Source organism: Mustela nivalis, assembly GCF_964662115.1.
Source record: "Mustela nivalis genome assembly, chromosome: 15".
Lineage (NCBI taxonomy): Eukaryota > Metazoa > Chordata > Mammalia > Carnivora > Mustelidae > Mustela > Mustela nivalis.
In genome coordinates, this window is record NC_139034.1 from 52744312 (window position 1) to 52762596 (window position 18285).

The 18285-nt window shown below is 33.7% G+C and overlaps 1 protein-coding gene across 1 annotated transcript in view; it reads right to left on the minus strand.

Annotated features, from left to right (window-relative positions):
• KLHL1 (kelch like family member 1) overlaps positions 1-18285 on the minus strand; it is a 385159-nt gene that overhangs the window by 147024 nt on the left and 219850 nt on the right. The window contains exon 5 of the mRNA XM_082700951.1: positions 8809-9021. Within this exon, the coding sequence (XP_082557077.1) occupies positions 8809-9021 (213 nt within the window). The remainder of the gene's footprint in view (positions 1-8808; positions 9022-18285) is intronic.

Genomic DNA, 18285 nt, shown 5'->3' on the forward strand with positions numbered 1-18285 from the left:
GCAAGTTAATTAGAATGATCCAATATGGAACAAATTGGTAATATAATAGAAGGGTCACCAATGTGGAGAAATTCCAGTGGCAAGACTGATGGGATACAAATCACAAGCAGTGGGCTCAGCCCTTGACAAAAGCAGAGATACTACAGCACTGTGGCAAAAAGTAAAGGCTTTCAGATTAGGTTCCAACTTCTCTGCTCTCTTTACCGAAGACAGTAATGTTTTTGTATGTATGTATGTATGAGTTTTTGCTTGTGTGTGTCATTTTTCACATTATACCTCACTGACAAAAACTGTTGAAGTAAAAGCTTTTATATTTTCATAATGTAACTTGAACTGTGAATGTCATCATAATTTAAGTGATCATGAAACTAAATTGTATTAAATATAAATCTGTAAGATTTTAGAAACATGTATTGTCTGTGCATTTCTGTTTTAAAGACACTGTTTCTCAAGTTTTTTTTAGAGAAAATAACATTATTCCACACTTTTAAAAGCTATATAGTCTAGTTTTGTGAAGAAGGCTGTTTCTTTGATGATGCCTGGTGTCATCATTAATTAATCAAACAGCAAGCAGATCAGAGAGGAAGAAAAAGGACAAAAACAAATTAAAAAGTAACAAAGACCACTAATAGACTGTATTAATGTTTGATTAACATTTGCCTTACTCACTTGTAAGAGTTGAAAGGTTTTTTTTTTGTTTCTTTTTCTTTTGTAAAAATAAGATATATAATACACTAAATAGTGAACGTTAGTACTGACAAACATGGAAAATTGTAGGATTTACCGATGCTTGCCGATACTTGGAGAAGTAATACCAAACAAAACATAAATTACTCAGGAGTATAATCTACTTTGTAGATTTTACAGTGTGATTTATGAATGCTCTTTTTATATTGATTTGTTCTCTGTCGTTTTGGTTGCTTTTCATTAGTGTTTTTAGTTGTGACTATAGTTTTTATGGACAGAAGAGTCTATGTCACCGGTATCTGATCAACTATCACATTTTCAATGGAGTAAAAAATGTTGATAAACTCTCTCTTCTCGTGTTGCTGTTATTACATAAAGAATCTTTTGGGGTGCCTGGGTGGCTCAATGGGTTAAGTTTCTGCCTTCGGCTCAGGTCATTATCTCGGGGTCCTGGATCGAGTCCTGCATTCGGCTTTCTACTCGGAAGGGAGCCTGCTTCCTCCTCTCTCTCTCTCTCTGCCTACTTGTGATCTCTCTCTCTCTGTCAAATAAATAAACAAAATCTTAAAAAAAAAAGAATATTTTGGGATAAATTACACCTTTGCATAAAAATAATTTATGCTTCTAAACTAGAGGTAGTATCTGTTCCCTTAAGTTAAAATATTGAGTTTCCTTGTTATCTTATTCTTTTTTATTATTAAACTATATGCCTCTAAGCTTAGGAAATAATTTGTTATTCAATTGCAACTTTTTTCCTTTTACATTTTGATACAGATAATAAATGTTTATGCACATAAACACACACACCATTACATATTTCTTTTAAGAGTCAGTAGGAATAATGGTTTGCAAGATCTGAGAAATCTTTATCCTTGTCATCTCAAAAGAGATAATACCAATTTCAAGATAGGAAGCAAAGTTTATTTGTATATCTCTATGATAAATAATCTCTATGATAAAACTGTATTTTCCTAAAGACCTTTTAGCTTGACTAGATATAGAATTGCATTCCCTTAATGTTTTGGATAGCATGCTTCAACTTTCCAAACCAATTATTAGAAAAGAACCTACCAAAAGTTAGATGATCATGTGTCCTTTTAAAATATGTGTATAATAAATATATATTTATGTACATATTACAAGGATACATCTTGTAAAATCAGTTAAAGCCAGTGGAAATGATAGTTACATAATGTTTATTTATATGTTTATATGTTTACATGTTTATTGCATACCCACATATTCTTTTGTTGCATCTTTGTAAAAGAAAATAAAGAAAAATGAGTATATCAAATTGGTTACCTTACTTGTGTGTGTGTGTGTGTATGAGTGTTTATATAATCACTCACTCTCTAAAATGAAATTTCCATATTTTTTTCCAGTTCTGTTGAAATTTTTAAACCTCTGGGTATTCAAGAAAAAACACAGAAACTATTATGAAAAATCCTATTCCTCACTTATTTAAAAAGATAATAGAAGTCATTCACTATTTCTTAGACTATAACTCAATTACATATTTCTTTCATTTTGCCTTTTCCTCTGGTCTTTTCTGCAGCAAAGCCAACTGAATTTATTTCATCATTAGCTGTTATATTTCAATACAAGATAAAATAGACATTTCACTTCTGAGTCATTTTATGTCTCTTCTTTTATTCTTTTCTGAATCTCATTTTGTCTACCACTTGTCTCAACTGAAATCCATACTGTCCACCAAAATTTATATCCTCATATTTTTCTGCACCAAATTCCCATGATGTAAACATTATAATAACATACATCATTATATAAATAATATATGATATAATAAACAATATATAAATGATAATATATTACATATAATATACATATTATATACAATATATATTATCTATAATTTATATATAATATATAATTTATTTAATATAATAATATATAAATAATAAATATATAAATAGTAAATAATAAAGAGTATCAGAATGGATTTTTTTTCTTGTAAACTTAAGAAATAACTAAACACAGATACACATGATGGATGACCAGATATGAGAATGCAGATTATAATAAATGATTAACTGAAATCCACTTAAGTCAAGTTGGTCAACTGGCCGTGAGTATAAGACTGTTATTGTAATCTAGATTTATTCTTTGACAATAATTACTTTTTTAACATGTTTTCTTTGTTGATGAAATCTCCATCATTGTATTTATTTTTACTTTTTTTAAGCTCCAGAAATTGTTCTATGCACTTACTAAATAGAAACTAGAGGCTCACAGCTGTAAAACTACTTACAGTTATTTAGTTTAACTCTATCCTAGAAGCATTTTTTTTCTGTATTTTTTAATTTATTGTTTTAAGCATCTCTAAATCTCATCGTTTTTACTCTTGTTCTGGTCAGTACTTGTTAGGTTTTGCTTGACATCATTATAAGCAGCTCACAAAAGGTCTTCCAGATATTGTTCTGTCATTTAAGCCAAAACCCGTCATTTACTTCTACAGGAATTATCTTACAAAAACATAAGCCAAATTCTCTCAAGTGTCCTTCAAAAATTAGCCTATGTACTCTTTCTTTTTGAAAACAAATTCTTACCTCACTAGAAAAATGAAGACTCTTCTCCTTTTAAATATTGTTAGTACTTTAAAATATAATATCACATTTTATATAACTATTAAATATTAAGGATATAAACATGTAAACATATGTAAAGAAAGAGAGAGGGAGAGCGAGTGCATGCACACAAGCAATATATATTAGGGTCAAACCTATATATAATGTCTCCAGGATTAAGAAAAAAATGTTTCCTGATCTTCATAATAGCTTTTCTTAAGGAATAGAAGATGCTTAGCCACTTTGAAAGTTCACATAAAAAGCTGGAAAATCTTAGATTTGATTAAACTCTTTTTTAGCTCTGGTGGGACATTGAGTTAAATCTGAAGAAGAGACTGCTCTCATTGCCCTTCAGTGGAATAAGAACCACATTAATGTCAGATACATCAAGAGTGCAATCTGAGCGCTACAACTTAATAGGAAGATGGCTACTGTGACGATTCTCAATTTATTCATTTGTCCAATGAAAAGAATAATATTTACTACATAAGGATAATATAGAAATTAAATGAAATAAAGTATGCTTGGTATCTAAAGAAAGAAATAAAAAATTATTTCCTATTGCCCTATTCTTACTATGTCATTTTTTTTTTTTTACTGGAAGTTTCAAAATCTGGGTAGAAATATGTGGAAAATGCTTATAATAACATGTAATTCATTAGTACTAGTTAAGAAAGTGATAGCCGCTCTTATATACAGAATATTTTATGAAAAGAAAATGTATTTTACTCTTTCTTCCCTGCATGTCTAATTTGAAAGTATAAAGTTATATTTTTAATACCCCTAAATTGAGAAATAAGAAATAGAGAATAGACATATGCTGTACTTATGACTATTACATGCTGTAATAAGAATTAACAAAAGAGTCTTTTGCTAGTTAGTTACACCAAAAAATTATATCTTATTTTCCTAAAGTTAATGAATATTGTTTCACTAAGTAAGATGAAGCAGCTGAGTCAATAAGAATTAAAACTCCATTTGTAATGTGTAGCCTTAGTAACAAGTTAATAAGATGCACATGTCTGTTGTGATAGAATAGCATAGATGGATGTAGTGGTAAAAGCATCTCCCATTTTTGGTGACAGAAGAGTGGGGAAAGAGTGTATGAAGGAAAGGCATAGCATGAAAAGCTTGAACCCTGGTCACATTCTTGGCCTCTTCAGTTATGTCTCCTAGCATTCATTCATGATTTTTTTTTCCCCATGATGATTTTTGACTACTGGTTTAGCTTAAAGCTCCCCAATTTTCTTTTTGTTTAAATTCAATTAACCAATACATAATAAATCATTAGCTTTTGGTATAGTTTCAGTGATTCATTAGTTGCTTATAATAGCCAGTCTTCATCACATCACATGCCCTCCTTAATTCCCATCACCCAGTGACCCCATTTCCCCACCCACCTCCCTTTCCACAATCCTCGGTTTGTTTCCCGGAGTCAAGAGTCTCTCATGATTTATCTCCTGCACTGATTTCTTCCCATTCAGTTTTCCCTCCCTTCCCCTATGAGTCTTTGAGCTATTTCTCACTCTTCACATAAGAGTGAAACCGTATGATAATTGTCTTTCTTTGACTGACTTATTTCACTTAGCATAATACCCTCCACTTCCATCCATGTTGACATAAATGGTAGATAGTCATCCTTTCTGATGGCTAATATTCCATTGTATATACAGACCATGCTTTCTTTATCCATTCATCTGTTGAAGGACATCTGAGATAGTCATCCTTTCTGATGGCTAATATTCCATTGTATATACAGACCATGTTTTCTTTATCCATTCATCTGTTGAAGGACATCTGAGCTCCCCCCACAGCTGGCTATCATTGACATTGCTGTTATGAACATTGGGGTGAATGTGTCCCTTCTTTTTACTGCATCTGTATCTTTGGGGTAAATACCTAGTAGTCCAGTCACTAGGTTGTAGGGTAGCTCTATTTTTATCTTCTTGAGGAACATCCACACTGCTTTCAAGAGCAGCCATACCAGCTTACATTCCCACCAACAGTGTAAGAAGATTCCCCTTTCTCCATGTCCTTATCATCATTCATTGTTTCCTGTCTTGTCAATTTTAGCCATTCTAATTGGTGTAAGGTGGTATCTCATTGTGGTTTTGATTTGTATTTCCCTGATGGTTAGTGATGTGGAGTGTTTTTCATGTGTCTGTTGGCCATTCGTATGTCTTTTTTTGAGAAGTGTCTGTTCAAGTCTGCCCATTTCTTTCTTTTTTTTTTTTAATTTATCTTCAGCATCACAGTATTCATTATTTTTTTCACCACACCCAGTGCTCCATGCAATCCATGCCCTCTATACTACCCACCACCTGTTACCCCATTTCTTAACTGGAATATCTGTTATTGTGTGTTGAGTTTGATAAGTCCTTTATAGATCTTGAATAGCAGCCCTTTATCTGTTTGTCATTTGTCATTTGCAAGTATCTTCTCCCATTCTGTAGGTTTCCTCTTAGTTTGATTGACTGTTTCCTTTGCCATAAGAAGATTTTTATCTTGATGAAGTCACAATAGTTCATTTCTTCTTATGTTTCCCTTGCCTTTAGAGATGTGTCCTGCAAGAAGTTGCTGAGGCCAAGGTTGAAGAGGTTACTGCCTGTTGTCCTCTAGGATTTTGATGGATTCCTGTCTCACATTGAGGTCTTTCATCCATTTTGAATTTATCTTTATGTATGGTGTAGGAGAATGGTCCAGTTTCAGTATTCTGCATATGGCTGTCCAATTTTCCCAGCACCATTTATTGAAGAGATCATCTTTCTTTCCATTGGATAGACTTTCCTGCTTTGTCAAATTTTAGTTGATCATAAAGTTGAGGGTCCATTTCTGAAGTCTCTGTTCTTTTCCATTGGACTATGTGTCTGTTTTTGTGCTAGTACCATACTATCTTGATGATCATAGCTTTTTAATATAGCTTGAAGTCAGGCATTGTGACTTCCCCTGGCTTTTTGGGATCTTTTCTGGTTCCATACAAATTTTAGGATTGTTTGTTCCAACTCTGAAAAATGTTGATGTTATTTTGATAGGGATTGCATTGAATAGGTAGATTTCTTTAGGCACTATACACATTGCGTTTATTTTTTATTTATTTTATTTTTTAAAAACTTATTTATTTATTTATTTGACAGACAGAGACACAGCGAGAGAGGGAACACAAGCAGAGGGAGTGAGAGAGGTAGAAGCAGGCCTCTTCGCTGAACAGGAAGCCCAATTCAGGGCTTGATCCCAGGACCCTGGGATCATGACCTGAGCTGAAGGCAGATGCCCAAGAACTGAGCCACCCCAGTGCCCAGAATACATATTTTTAACAATGTTTATTCTTCCAATCCATGAGCATGGAATGTTTTTCTAACTCTTTGTGTCTTCTTCAATTTTTCATAAGTGTTCTGTTGTTTCTAGAGTACAGATCCTTTACCTCTTTGATTAGGTTTATTCCTAGGTATCTTATGGTTTTTGGTGCAATTGTGAATGGGATTGATTCCTTAATTTCTCTTTCTTCAGTCATGTTGTTAGTGCATTGTTAGTGTACAGAAATGCAACTGACTTCTGTGCATTGATTTTCTATACTGCTACATTGCTGAATTGTTGCATGAGTTCTAGAAATTGTGGGGTGAAGTCCTAGCCTCAGCAATCAGACAACAAAAAGAAATAAAAGGCATTCATTTTGTCAAAGAAGTCAAACTCTTACTCTCTGCAGATGACATAGTACTTTCTGTGGAAACCCCAAAAGCTCCCCACGTTTCAACAAACAGTTGGAGTGGGTAGGCAGTAGTCTAAGGTACCAATTGCCACAGCATCTATGAGTGGTTAATGGCTTTCTACCTGTTATTAGCTAATAGTGTTCACTGGCCATTTCTATCCTGGGAGAAAATCCCCAGGATAGAAAATCCCCAGGATACCCTTACTCTCTAAGGATACCTGGCATTAAAACCTGGGATGGAAGATTTGGAAGAATTCAGGGCTTAGATTCACAATTTATTCTTTGTTTCGTTACCTAAATGCATTTCTCCTCCTTTTTAAGATCCTAGTGTTAAGATAAGCTCATATAATTTGCTTAAGCAGGAGTTCCATAAAATTTTCTCCTCTGTTTTTACTGCTTTATTCATTTCAGCAGCCAAGTGAAACAGAATTATTCCTTTATTTATAAAACTTCATTTGTTTTCCCAATTTTGGTAGGTTTTTTTTTGTTTTTTTTTTTACTTTCCAATCTTAATATATGACCATAATTTTCACTTCACTTATTAACGTGCCCTTGTCTGTCATTCTTTCCCAATGTCATAATTCTCTATCTAACACTCTTAGTAATATATGGATTAGTGAAAGTGTTGATGGAAGTATGGAGCCAAATGATGAATCAAGTGAATACTAGAGGTCCCTCACATCCCCCAGACAAAGTGTATATACAATTTTACCTACCATTTTTGAGGTAGGAATAGCTTTCAGGCTTATTTCTAGATGATCTTAGAAAGCAGAAACCCCAGATTAACATTGCTGTGCATAGACAATTTTGCAACATCACAACTTACAGACATAATGAATCAGAGAAAAATAGTTACTCTTATTCTTACAAGCTGAATGAACTTGTTCTTACCAGTTCACCTGTCCTACATAATTCATCAGTAAAATGAGGGGGTTGGTACACTTGGTGTCTGGATTCTCCTTAGCTTCAGTTATTAAAGATTCCATAATTCCAACTGCTAAATGCTTTAACTCCATAACTGTGTATGATTCAGTAATATGTGTTATCTGTTTATTGAGGGTAGAAATCCTATGTATTGAGTGTTAAAATGTAACCCAAGGATGTGTTTTCATCAGAGAATGATTGTATTATTGTATCATAAGATATAAAGGTAGAAATGGAGGGATAGATAGATAAACAGATTATGATAGATACATAAATGATAGATAGATAGATGATAAATCCATTGATCTCCAAAATGGGGAAGCAGGGAATTAATTATAATGTTTTAAAAATCTTCTAGATACTGTAATGAGATTAAGTACTTAGCATGCATTGTCTCATCTGATCCTCACAAAAGTTTTGTGTGGTAGTACAATTTCATTTTATGGATGAGGAAATCGGATATCAGAGAAATTCAGTGGCATTCGCATAGTCATATGAGCATGAGTCAATATATGGCAGAGATGAGCTTCAGACCCATCACCCATCATTTTCCATCACCAAATTTTCCTAAAAAGAGTATTGGATTAGAAGAAAAACAAAAAATGTGAAAAGGAAAAATAAATGGCTTATGATACCACTTTTTTTTATAAAGAATTAAACAATTATAAGAAAATGGTAATGGAGAGGCATAAAACTTAGGGACTTTCTACTTTCAAGTCAGTGTGCCTGTGCATGTGTGTATACCATAATATGTATCAATTGAATGTTACTATTTTACCAAATGCTTTATGGGTATTATTATTTTTATTTTAAATTATTGTTAGTTTTATTTACATTTTGATGTTACTTTTAATATAGGATTTTTCAATACAGAGTAGCTGTTAACACAGCATCCCATGCAATTACCTGTGGTGGAAGCAGTGGCAGTCTTATAAAGGCAAGAAGCATACTCAAGTCATTGCATCGCCTCTGCATATCATACTTGACCCACATCATTAATGCATGGAAGATAGTTTCTTCATCAGGAACATTTACATCATCGCTGGCCAGGAGTTTATGGAGCTCCTCAGCTGGAAGCAGTAAAAACTCTTGATTTCTCATAACTTCCATTATGTTTTCCTGCAGGGAGAAAACATCTTGGCATAAATTTGGCTTCATTTTGATTTAGCTGGGAAAACATCTCAGAAAGAAATGAGAAAAGTCGTCAATAACCTTTGTTCTCATTAGAACATAATCCTTGAGACTTAATCCTTCAGAAACCAGAAGCTGTTAAAATGAAAGCATTGTAATTGTAATTGAAGTGTAAATGTATCAGAGACAGCACAGATCTTGTAATAACTGGAGGATTATAACGTTGAGCTTTATGATGCAGGCCGAATGTACTCAGTGATTAAATGTTCAAGTTTCAAGTGGACTGCTATGTAAGATTTGGTGACTGTGAAGAGAATAGAATTTCAAAATTTTTAAAGCTAGACTACATATACATGAATCCTACAAGAAAGTAGGAACGAAATTATATAGGGAGTAAGTAACACTATAAGATGCACCATTGTTTATTTAGAAGGGAAAACAACAGGACAGATAGATCTTAGAAGTCCCAAAAGCATATATGTTCCACCCTTTTATTACCTCTCATACATCCCTCCTCTCATGACAATTTCTCTGGCTTAATTTAGATCCCCACTTATTTTCTTCCAGATTGCTGCCATAACCTTCTAATTACTCTGCCTGACTCTATTCTTAGCCTGTTTACTATATTCTCTGTAATCATGGTGAAATGATAGTTCTACAACATAAATTTCAGGGCATTCCTCTGAAGTTTTTGCTTGGTTTGGTTTGGTCTCCTTTTGTCTTTTGGTTCAGATCTCTTGGTTAAGTACACTAATTCATCATGATCTGACCTCTTCCTTAGTTGAAGACCACAGTTCTTAACTTTTCTTGTGTTCTTGTCACCATTACTTTTTCAGTTTGCTGTCCTGTTTAACATGTACCCCCTCACTCATCTGTTGCTTAAAATAACTTTTTTTTAAAAAAGATTTTATTTATTTATTTGACAGAGAGGGAGACAGAGAGAGAGGGAACACAAGCGGCGGGGAGGTGGGCACTGCTGGTGAGAGAGGGAGAAGCAGGTTTCCTACTGAGCAGGGAGCCCAATGTGGGGCTCAATTCCAGGACCGTGGGATCATGACCCCAGCCGAAGGAAGACACTTAACAACTGAGCCACCCAGGTGCCCCAAAAATGACTTTTATGCACTTTGTTTTCCTAATTTCTGCTATTTTCCAAGATTCAATTCAAAAGCTACTTGTTACAGATGGAACTCTTGAGTCCTGTTTACTCATGTTGGATCTGGCTACCCCACCCACCATGTGTGCACAGTGCATGGTACTTAGTATCTCTGAGACAGCAGTTACCAAACTGTGGCCTCATCTTCAGCACCTTAGGGGTGTTATCACCAACTTTAAGCTTCTTGATACAAATTCACCTTGACAATTAACCTTGCATATCTAGATCCTGGCACATAGCAGGTGAACAGTACGTATTTATTGAATAGATGTGTTGGTGATCTTTGAGGAGAAAAATAAAATTTTAGAAATAGTACACAACAGGGAAGCATTTTTCAAACACAATTTTAAAATGACTTGTCAAAGACCTTCTCAAAGACCTTCTTACATGCTAGCAGAGAGGCTTTGGTGGCAGATACTGCCTCTAAGTGGTTAGAGAAGACAGTGATCTGACTGGCTGCCTCTTTTGTTCCACCTCCTCCCAGGTCTCAATTCCAAGGAAGACAGAGGTAAGGTTTCTCAGATCATTGTTTTAAAGGCACAGTTGTGGTAGAAATCCCAATACAGGCCTATTGTAGGAAAAAACCTGAAACAGATGGGACTAGATTTTTTTCCCAGAAGGCATGATGACTACGCTACTAAGCTAACCCTGGGTAGAAGAATCAGCCAGTGGCTGTTAATCTCTATGTCAGAGCAGATCCAAACCTATTTTCTAAAAGAGACCTAACCCACCTTTTGAGTATATCCTTGGAACTGAACCCAAGGCTTGAGGTGCTTTCAGCTGTCACAAAAGAATGTCTACTTTTACTTTTGTTCTGGTCCTTTGTTCTATTTAATTACATTTGATTGACATCATAGAATAGCTGATTTCCTGGAAATTTTTATCCCTTGTGTTTCCTCTGTGCCTAATACAAGTACTATGCAAATTATAGTTGTCCAATATCTATTTAGCGAATTAACCGATTGAGTGTTCTGAGATGTGGAGCCACCAAGTTTGTCTAAAAGACTCTAGTAAGACAAAGATGTTTCTCAAGAATCTTTGAAAGATTTCTTGCCTATCCGGTTTTCCAGTTACTGAAAAATCTATGCCTCTATTAAAGCGCACACAGAATTGAAGAGCTAAAGCATAGTACGGGGTACCATAAAAAAAATCAGGTCTATGAAACTCTTAGTGGTGTCTATCAAAGATATTGTTTAAGGCATATTTCATTATATTTTACAGTTGCCTCTTTATGATGACCCTTGGGAGAAATTTCTTGCAGGTTTTAGTAGCAAGAATAATTGCACTTCTCCTGAGTAAATTGGTTTGCATTTATCATGGATGTTGTAAATTATGAAATTGATCAGATTTCTCTTTTTATTTGGCCTCTAGAAAACTTAACATTGAATTGAAATCTATCTGTTAGGAAGGCTATAGTCTTTTATAGTTTGATTTCTTTTTCAGAAACCTCCAATAATAGTTTCATTTAATATCACTACAGCAGATTATATATTTTTCTTTTATCCCTGCATCTGATTTAGGATGTATTCTTATAATTTTATATCTTTGCTAGCCATACTACATTTTTGGGAATAAGTCACATGGTTTGGAAAAATGGCTATAAATAAACTGGACATTACAAGCTAATATCAGATATTATTGAATCTCTCATACTGTTTCACATATTATGTTGTTTATTATTTTTTCTGTATGTACTTTAGAGTTCTAAAGTTCTCTTTGCTCTTTTTTGTTTTCTCCATCAGTTCTCCTTTTCATGATACCCTGCCTAACATTTTCCCATTTTCTGCAACCTAGCTTCTGGAAATTGTTTTAATTTCATTATGTTTGATTCACTAAAGAAAAAATATAAATTCACATGAGTTTCCTTAACCCTGCTTGTGCACCTCAGAGAACTCTTTGTGTGAGAACAAGTAGGGAGAGGCATCAAAATTCCTTGGCCTATTACCTTTTGTACAATAACTTTACTTTAAATTTATTCAATAACTCATTCTATATAGATTTCCCGAACACCTAACATATGGGCCTGGATAATTGTAGTGAGGAGAACAAAATGGATTTGCATCAAAAGCTTACCATACATAGGACACCTATAAAAAGTGCAGTGCTTAGAAAATGACTTGTCAAGTCTAGAAAAGCCAGTTTTTCAAATGGACCTAGAATATTAGGTAGGAGAGTAAATTAGAAAACAGGAAATGGAAAGATATAGTATTACAACTAGGGAAAAGCATATAAGCAAAGACATAATAACAGGTAATATAGTATAAAGTGCCATATTTGGTATGTCAGTTTGATTAAGAATGAGCACAGAAAAATTGTGAGAAATAATATTGACAGGGTGATTTAGACCATATAATGGAATAAATTTATTCTAAAACTTCAACAGTCTTTCCATTAAATGGAAAGACTATACATATATCTTTTATAGATAGATTGAAATATTTATATCTATACATATATCTTTTATAGATAGATTGAAATATTTATTACAAAGGAAAATTTTAGCATCGAATTTAAGTTGCCACTACCTAAGACACAGACAATCTTTATTAATTACAACAAGATTCAATTCTACTATCTATTTTTTCTACTGCATAATACTTTAAATAATTCTGCTATCTAAAAAATTGTACAATTGTGTTGTTGTCTTCCTCTTATCTTATTATTGGTAATATATCAATAATTTGAAATTCCAATAGAAGCTCATTTTTTTATGTCATTTTGAAAGTTAGCTAGCAATTCGTGGTCATATTGGTCAAGGATATAAGTGAATCCTTTCAATGATCAGATTTTAGTTATTGATTCAATTTAAAATGTGGATATTATGGTTTGTAATTATAGTAAAATATTTCATTAATGTGGAAATAACTTCAACATAAGCCTTACAGTGTTTACTTCATTAATAGTTACTACAAATAGCATACATTATACACACCATTATGGTTGAAACAAAGAAACTACTTTGCTATGAATGTCTATTGAATTAAAATCTGTTTTACCATGTTGCACTTTGTGACCAGAGGTCAGTTAGAAGAACCTCCAACAAGAAGAAGGAGAAAGAGAAGGAGGAGAAAAACCTCCTCATCACTGCTTTCAATATTATGTTGGGAATGTTAATTCTTTGCCAGACTACCACAGAATCTCTGGCTTGATTCCAAATCACCAGAGGCTATGAGATTCATTTAATTGCCCCTTTAAAGTTATTGGTTAGAAAGATATATTCTTAGGAGGCTCATACTATCAAATAAATGGAAAACTAAAAGGTAATCCCGAGAATTGCCATACATCCTCTGATTGAGGCTCATTTTATAAGTATGAAAATGTAAAGTTTGGGTTTAAAGTCTGAATTATAAAACTATAATTCCTTGCATCCTTTGCAAGGAAATTTTTTTGAGAATTTCTGGTATAGGCCTGATTCTACTATTGTCAAGGACAAGACTGAAAAATGTGTACCTTAACTTCTGAAGCAGAAGTCACATCATGTACCAGATTGAGTAGTGTCTCCCAAAACTTCACATCCACTTGGAACTTCATAATGTGACCTTATTTGGAAACAGGATTATTGCAGATGTAATTAGTTAAGCTCAGTTAAAACCATTCTGGATTAGAGTGGGCCCTAATCTAATTACTGGTGTGCTAAAAGACAGAAACAGGGACATTATGATGAGAATACCATGTGAAGACAGAGGTGACAAAGGGAAGAAGTCCTCGTGAAAATAAAGATAAAACTCATGGTGCCACCAGCCAAGGAATGATGAGGATTGTTAAGAACCACCAGAAGTTGGAAAAGGCAAGGAAGGGTTCTTCCCTAGAACCATCAGAGAGAACGTAGCTCTGCTCACATCTTGATTTCAGAATTTTAGACTCTAGAACTATAAGAGAATAAATTTCTGTTGTTTTAAGCTACCTTAGTTTTTAATAACTTTGTTATTGCAGCCCCAGAAAACATAATAAGTATCATAAGAGAAATTAAAAAAAAATAGTTATGTTAAAAACTCTAATATAAGCCTAAGAAAGTATGATAATTAGTCCCTATGTCTTATTTTTTCTAACGATCTTATTTACTTATTTGAGAGAGAGAGAGACAGAGACAGAGATATGGAGAGAAAGTACAAGCTAGAAGGAGAGGGAGAAGCAAGTTCCCTGCTGAGCTGGGAGCCCAACATGGAACTCTATTCCAGGATTATAGGATCATGACCTGAGTTTAAGTTAGATGCTTAACTGACTGAGCCACCCAGGCACTCCTAGTCCCAATCTTTTAAATTATAATTTCTAAGCTCTTTATTTTAGAGAATGATGCCTTTAAGAAATATTACATTTCCAATTATCCAAAGGAGTCTTGGGCTACTGTTAAGATCTGGATTGACTGATCGATGATATATATATATATATATATATATCATCTATCATCTATATTCCTATGACTTTAGAATTTAAATTTTTTAAAAGTGTAGGGTGGGAAGAGATACCTCTTCCAGTTATCAAGGGCTTCTTGTATCAGCTACCTTAAAGTTGCTATATTGATATATTGGTGTCAAGACTAACCTTTTCCCAGGCTTTTGATTATTTGCCTTGTCTGAATTTTTAATTTTTTAAAGGATTTTAAAGGATTATTTTCCAGAGAGAGAGAGAGAGATAACATGTAGGCAGAGAGGCAGGCAGAGAAAGGGGGAGGGAGAAGCAGGCTTCCCACTGAGCAGAGAGCCTGATGTGGGGCTTGATCCAGGACCCTGAGATCAGGGTCATGACCTGAGCTGAAGGCAGAGGCTTAACCCACTGAGCCACCCAGGCGCCCCTGAATTTTTAAGTTTTAATACCTGTGTTAAAGTTGCTGCCTGAACTCTTGAATACTACTTTAGAGTTCAAACGGAACAGAGACTCATTAGGAGAGAGTCACATCTTGTTATTTTATAGATGAAAATGTAGAGGTGGGGGGAGCTCATACATAGTCAAAGTAAGTCTGGGAGGAGGAATTCAGTCTCTTGTCCTATTACATTACCTAGACTATCTCCTTTGGTTAGGCTCCCCTTCTTGTTCTCCTTTGTTCATCTAGTTTAGATTTACTGTCTTACTTTGATCTATGGCACATGTATGCACCCTGATTCTTAAGTGTTCCCCTGAACCTGTTTCCACCTCTTTCTTGGTATATCTGAGTTCCATGATGTTGCATGGTGATTATGGAGAATCAACATATTACTACTGACTTGGAGAGTTGGTCAGAAATTAGATCCCAACCCTGCTACCCACTGGTGGTGTGATGAAGAAGTTGGATTCTTTGTAAATGGGATAAAAATAGTATCCACTGTAAAGCACTGTTGTGAGGATTAAATGTGAAGATTAAATTAATTTACTGTTCTTAAAGAATTGGACACTCAGCAAGTGTGACAGAGGCAATACTACTCTGCCTCTGAGCCTACCCTTTACTTAGCCTCATATTGTTAGATGTGTTGTCTACATTCACATTGCTCTGTCTTCCCTATTTTCTTTACTGATCATTTAGTCAACAAAACTTCATCGAGTATTTTTTTCACTATCCAGTATGTTCATAATACTAAAAAACACTGCGACTGAAAAAGAAGGTTCTGACTCCTAAGAAACATACTTTCTAATGAGAAGGAAATTACAATGTTAAAAGAGAAATATACACATTTTATGAGGAGGAGAGAAAAAAATGGGGGATTTAATGAAGTCAAAGGAATAAGAATGAAAGGGGAATAAAGGAGGCCCAGGGGGAGTTTGAATTAGGATATATACTGCTTTCCTCTCTGGAATAGCAATTCCCCAAACAAAGAAATATTTCTCATGGATTCGTAGTCCACAGAGCACCAAAGAAATGTTGCTGGCATATGGTATAATTCTCATATCATTGGATACCAGGTTTAAAAACGAGAATTGCCATGGCCTCATATAATCTCAAATTGGAAACAATCTTTGAGGTTACTTAGTTTAATGTATGCTCCATATACTTTTCTGTATATTTGCAATGACGGGAGTATTTTCAAAGATGGGAGACCCATTATCCTATAAGAAAGGCCATATCAAGGTGGAATAGCTTTGTCAGAAAATTGCCTCATTTTGAAGTAAAATCTGCCTTAAAATTTTCTTACATTAACTCCAATTTTTAATTCTGTTGATCAGCTATTCAAATATTGAAGATTTTATTTTTTCTGTCTTCTCTTGTGCCTTTTAAAAGTTAAAGAACTATCATTCTTTAATCTCTCTAAATGATCTTAATCTTCAAAACCAGAAAATGATGCTACAGTAAAAGATAAAATTTTTGCTGAATTTCCCCTGAAATACATGGATTCTTTTCTTTTTCCTTCAACAATGAGAACAAATAAAACAAAAATAAAAACCATTCTTACAGACTCTGTTGTTTATTTACATACAACTTTTTAACCTTTCCCAAGGACATTTTCCAAATAAATGCAGGAACAAATTTTAAGCAATCACTGTATAAAAATCTAATTTCAATTATATATGGTTTATATAGGTGTGTATATATGCACACATATATAATTACTACTATTTAGTTAATAAAATGAGGAAAAAATGTTCAAAGAGTTATCAATGTATATAACAGTATTTTTCTTGTCAGTTTTGTCAGTGCTTAGAAAATGACTATGGAATATAATTCTTATTTGAATTATAAATCAGAGCCTTTCTTAATAACAGTATATTTTAATGGCCACATATATTTTGTGTTTATATATATATATATATATATATATATATATATATATATATGATTTTGAGTTTTCTTTAGCTATAGGAAAATGACCGACATCCAAATCTGCCAGACTAAAGTGAGCAGTTACCAATTTCATTACTAAGACTTTTCCATTTATTAAGTGTGGTTACTTCAGTGGTAGCAACTTTTCCCCCAAAAAACATTAGAGTATCAATGTTAAAATGAAACATTATATAACAATTCCAAAAATGTGTCCACTATCAGAAATTATTTCTGATGGTCATCTTTCAAAATTATCATATGGAACAAAAACTAATTTTGTTATTTTAAGTTCCTTAGAAAATATGAGTCTGTGACTCATACATTTTGACATCATCTTTTCTGACAAAATGTTGCTAAAGGGGTAAGATAACTTAGAAATTATAGTGAGAAGAGCAATAATTCTTCAGTAAGAAGGACTGGAGTAAGATCCCATTCTAATACTCTCTGGTCAGGGTTTCCCAGACAAAGGCATTTAATTATTCCAAAATATCATCTCCTCACTTTGAAAGTGGGTTTTGTAATAACACCTACTCTGTAAACCTTTCTGATTTGCTTTTGAGCACATTGAACTTAGAAGGAAATAATCCCTAAGTTTACAATGTTATGCAAACTAAACAATTATTTCCACTGGATTCTTCAACAGTTGTAATAAGTTGGTCTACTTTTGATACTGGAAATATACTGTTCAAAAACATAAATATACAATATATATTATCTGCTAATACATAGAAGAGGAAAAGGCGGAGCATGTACAAATCATTTATAAACTTGACTACCAAAAAAACAGGCCAGTCGGCTAAACAGTTCTACTTCCATTTTTTTTGGTTTAACAGACAAGTAACTAACCATTCCCAAACCTATTGCTTTGCACACTGTGTAATACTATGCATGCATAAATTATTAGAGTAGTAGTATTGATTTTTATAATTTAATATTAGGCAAATTTACTCCTTTATAGAGTCCAAACCTACCTGATCCCCGCCCCCCAAACTTCATAAATTGCTCTACATCAGTATTTGCCTAGTTTCTTTTCAGTGTCTTATAGATACCATAGAGAATAGCAGCAGACAGAAAAGTTAGGAGGAATGTGAAAATCTCTGCACAGTCTTTATGAGAGGCACATATTTGTGCCAGCCCAGGGAGAAATGGTATCATTGCCAATTAAATCAGGAGGCAACAGCATACCTAAGACTTCAGAACTGTTTCTTTTCACTGCAGCCAAGTGTCCAGGACACCTACCTGATCACATAAACTTTTTCTTAAAGGAATTACAATGCCTCATAAAAACATAAAAATAATGATCCTCTACAACTTTGCAAGAAAACAGAATTTTAACACAAGATAATAAATAAATATTCTGTTTTCCTTG